At 66.2% G+C, this 4,722-nt stretch overlaps 1 protein-coding gene across 1 annotated transcript; it reads left to right on the forward strand.

The window, feature by feature from the left end:
• Window positions 1-620: 620 nt before the first annotated feature.
• On the forward strand, window positions 621-4,609 carry AMSG_02451 (uncharacterized protein; the record flags this gene model as incomplete). Its single annotated transcript, XM_013903916.1, has 2 exons — window positions 621-4,226; window positions 4,268-4,609. The coding sequence occupies exons 1-2, from the start codon at window positions 729-731 to the stop codon at window positions 4,607-4,609; spliced, it is 3,840 nt and encodes a 1,279-aa protein (XP_013759370.1). The 5' UTR covers window positions 621-728.
• Window positions 4,610-4,722: the final 113 nt, after the last annotated feature.

The following is a 4,722-nucleotide window of genomic DNA, read 5'->3' on the forward strand; positions in this document are numbered from 1 at the left end:
ACCACTCCGCCAAAGTGAGTGTCCAGCACCACCCTCATCGGCCTCCCCTTCACCACGTACCCGTCCAGCCGAGGCGCAAGCGGCGCCAACCCTTCCGGCCCAGCCAGCCGATCCCGACGATGCACGGACATCCCCATCTCCGCCCACACCTGCCTCCGCCCGCGGATCCATGTTCCACGAACCCTTGAACGGCGCCACCACTTGTGCTCGCAAGTTGCGTCTTGTCCAACACGTTCCCCAATAGCCTTCCGTCGTCGCCGTTCAGTCCGAGTTGCGCTTCTTGCTCGCCAGCCCACGGCCTCGCTCATCATTCCGACGAACATTCCACCGCATGGCACTGGAGCAAACCATCACCCACACACATCCATCATTCCTACAGCAACCATCTCGCCTTATTATTCCACTCCCCTGCATCTCCACAACCATCGATAACCCATCAGTCAACGCCCGCCCTGCTCCCTGTCGGCATTGTCGACCCGCTGCCGACCCGCGAATCGCCTGGCCCCGCTTCGGCCATTTTCACGCCGAGCCACACACACGCACAAGGCACACACCGCAGACCCTAAGGGCCGCAGCACACCCCACGCCGAACCCCCACCCCCACCCCCACCCTTCTCCTTGTCTCTTGCTCCATCCTGTATGTCCTTTTCAGGACAACGGTCCAGGCCTCAGGCCTATGGGGGCCAGCAGGTTCGGGACGGGCCCGCCCCTCGTCGCGGACCGACCGCATGGCCGGCTCCACCTTGTCGCACAACGGCAAGACCAACAGCAACTCGCCGACATACATGAATGACCTGGCATCCTCGCTCGGCATTGGTGGTCGCTCCGTCTCGTCTGCCTCCTCCTCCAACGACGCGCCACGCTCTGCCCACCCCGTGCGTCGCTCGGCTGGCTCGGCCACCCGGACACCCGCTTCGGGCTCACTCTCGGCCACGTCGTCAAGCACCCGCCTGGCGCGAAACTCGTCCGCAGCCTCGGTCGCCACGGGCTCATCCCGTGCCGGGGGCTTCTCCTCCGAGCGCGAGTCGCAGCTTCTCGTCCTGCTAGAGGACGCATCCTACCTCCGCCGCTCCGAAGGCATCGAGATGCTCCGCTCTATGCTCCGCGAGGTCGCCGACCAGCCTGAGCACGGCGCTCACTTTGTCTTCTCGCGCCCAAAAGAGCTGTACTCGCTCATCAAAGCACGCCTTTGCGATCCGTCCTGGAACGTGGCTCACCAGACCACGCTCATGGTCTCCGAGCTTGTCGCCGGCCTTCCGTCGCGCGCCCTGCCGGGCTTTCTCGCCGTCGCCCTCCCGAACATTGTCCACAACCTTGGCGACTCCAAGATCCTCATCCGCAAAGAGTCACTCCAGGCGCTCTCCGCGCTTATGCTCGATTCAGCCTACGAGGCTGTTGGCAAGAACGTCGTCACTGCGCTCGTCCGCCACGGCTTGCTCAACTCGGATCTACGCGTGCGCCTAGAGACCGCGCTCGCCATCCCTGCTCTTGTCGTCGGCTACAACCCTGCCATCGATTTTGTCCAGCTCATCCAGGCCCTCATCGGCCGCCTCACCGACGGCTCGGACGACGTCATTGAGGCTGCCGAGCAAGCTCTCTACCACCTTCGCCTCGAGCTCAAGTCGGGCTTTGACGCTCACCTCCGCCGACTCACTCCGCAACAGCGCAAGGCCTACACCGACCATCAGGCGCTCTCACTCCCGCGTGCCCCGCTCGGCTCGGTTGCCTCGCTCAATGCCTCGGGCTCGTCGGTCGAGCTTGCCCCGGCTCCATCCGCCGTTGCCCCACAGCAGCCGCAGCCCGACGTCTCTTCGCCGCCGGCCACAGCTCCGGCCTCGCCACGACGCCCTGCTACTCCGGACCTTGCATTTGGTCTCGTCCCCGATTCGGTTGTCGCTGCCCTTGAAAACGTCGACGACTGGCAGACCCGTGCCTCGGCGCTCGAGCAGCTGAAACACGCGCTTGCCAACGTCGCCGACGTCACCACCCTGCTCCCGCATCTGGGCCCGCTAATCCGCGTCCTCACCGGCCCGCTCCTGCACGACGCCAATTTTACCATTGCACTCACCACTCTCGAGTCGCTCTCCGAATTGGTGCATCGGGCCGGCTTTCACATCAACACCCATGTCCCGGGTGTCCTCGTCTCGCTCTTCAACAAGCTCGGCGACTCCAAGCTCGTCATCCGCACCACTGTCATGGCCATCATGATGCGGCTCATGGCCATCGTCACGCCCAAGCCCATCCTTGCCTACCTCCTCAAGCAGCTCGACCACAAGTCATGGCGCGTCCGCTGCGACATCGTCGACATTGTCATTGCCGCCATGCTCACCTTTTCCGACTACACCTTTGACTTTCGCGTCCTTGTCAACTCGCTCGCCAAGCTCCTGGCTGACCCGCACGAGCGCGTCGCTGTCCTCACTCTCGAGGCTTTTGCTCTCATGGAGTCTCGGACCCGTGGCAACGAAATACTGCGCATGCTTACCACCAAGGCCGACGCTGCCACCCTTCACGCCGTCCAGGACCGCTGCATGGCCCCGGCCGACAAGCTCGCAGTCCTTGGTCGCAACGGTCTTCCGCAGCTGCCCTTCCTTGCGCCCTCGCCCGAGGCCGCTGACATGCGCCCGCGCCGCGTCCGCTCCGCCAAGGTCGCCCGGCCGGGCTCGGTTTCTCGCGCCCCGCTCGCTATCCACCCCCACGACTCATCAGCGACTCGTCCGGCGGTCGAGCGCATCTCGCCGGAGACCACCGCTGACACTGCAGCGTCGCAGCCTCCACGCCGCCGCCGTATCTCGTCAGCTCCGCGCGAGCGCACGCTCCGGCCTAAGACCCCACGCCGATTGCCGTGGGAGATGGGCTCGCGCTCGCGCTCACAGACCCGCGCCGCCACCGAAAAGTCATCGTCCTCGCCCAAGCCCGACCCGGGCTCCCACCGCCCTCGCCCGGCCTCGGTCTCGCGCCAAGGCTCGGTTCCGGCTGCCATGCCTTGGTCCGAGAACTATCCGCGCCGCAGAGTCTCGGGCTCGGTCGCCCAGCCTGTGCCGTCGCTCTCTGCATCGATTGGTCCAGGCGTGACCGTCGGTCGCACTGCGTCGCGCCGTCGCGTTGGCGACGCCGCCTGGGACGCCTTTGTCCGCCACTCGTCGCTCTCTTCGGCTGCGCCTGTCCGATCCGCCTCCTTTCACTCGAGCAGCGCAGGACCGCTGGCGCCGTCGCGCTCGCCAGACGCCTCGCCGGCAGCCTCACCGCCGCCGGCCTCCCGCAATCGCCCTCGCCACTTTTCGCCGCCACCGTCGTCGGCGCCGTCGTCCTCGGCCTCCAACCCGTTCTCCGCCCCGACACAACCGGTGAACGTTGGTTTGGCCAGTCCGTCGCCGGCCGCCTCCACTCCGCCGGCTCGCGTCTACGCACCGGACTTTGAGTACGAGCACGAGACGTCCAACGCCGACGACTTGAGCGCCACCTTTGACACGGGCTACAACTCCACCTTTGACGCCGACAACTACGCCACCCGCCCTACCAACGACAGCTCTCTCCCCTCCGTCTCTGAAGACGACGGTGACGACGATGGCGACACTCTGTCTACTAACGCCTTTGGTGACGGTGTCGACGACGGTGATGACGACGACAGCTACACCTACACCGACGATGACAGCTCTGGCGACGCCGGCTACAATCCCGCCCGCTATGCAGAGCCGGACAGCCCCATCTCGCTCTATCCGTGCAACAACTGCGGCCGCAAGTTCAATGCTCAGTCGCTCGCCCGCCACGAGAAGGTCTGCCAGTCAGTCTTCTCCACCAAGCGCAAGGTCTTTAACGCCACTGGCGGCAACCCGCGCCCGGCGAGCTCGCGGCCAACAACGCAGCCGTCCCGCGGCCCGGCGCCGGCCCGCGAAGATCCGCACCCAGCGCCGGCCTCGCCGCAGCAGCCGCGCCAGCGCCAACGCCAGCGCCAACCGGCTCCCGAGACTCGCAGCCCGCCCGAGCCCGCTCGCCCGCTCGCCACCCCTGCCACAACCGCCCACGACGAGCGGCCTGTCGCCGCCGCCAAGCCTCAGGGCACGCCCGCAAGTGGCCTCGACCCGGAAGCCTATGCTCCTCCGCCGCCAGCCGACCAGCTGCAGGCGTGCAGCATCTGCGGACGGACCTTTGCGCCGCACCGCATCGAGAAGCACGAGACTGCGTGCCGCAAGGCGTCCAAGGCCCGCAAGCCGCTCTCCGGCACCAAGGTCCGCCTCGCCGGCACCGAAGCGGCCCGCTTCTACAAGAGCGACGCCGCGACCTCCTCGCCGCCGAAAAGTCCACAAAGTGGCGCGAGCAGCACGCCGAGTTCATCGCCCTTGTCCGCAATGCCAAGGAGGTGACCGCCTTTGAAAAGGCCGGCGGCAAGTTGTCGGACCTGCCGCCGCCGTCGCCCTCGTCCTCGTCCTCCTCGCTCGTCCCCTGCCCGCATTGCACCCGCAAGTTCTCGCGCCAGGCCGCCGAGCGCCACATCCCTATCTGCGCCAACAACGAGAACAAGCCGCGCCCGCCGCCCAAGACCAATCGCTACGCCGACATTGCCCGCAACCGCAACCGCCCTCTCAACCGCAGGCCTAAGACCATCACATAGCCCCTGGCGCGGCGCCCGCGCTCCGCTTGCCGCCTCACGCCGAAAAACGAGCCTTGTCACTTTTCCGTTTGTCTTCTTCTTTGTTTGGTAACCGGAAACGGGTTTAGGTAATT

Source organism: Thecamonas trahens (genome assembly GCF_000142905.1).
Source record: "Thecamonas trahens ATCC 50062 unplaced genomic scaffold supercont1.15, whole genome shotgun sequence".
NCBI lineage: Eukaryota > Apusomonadida > Apusomonadidae > Thecamonas > Thecamonas trahens.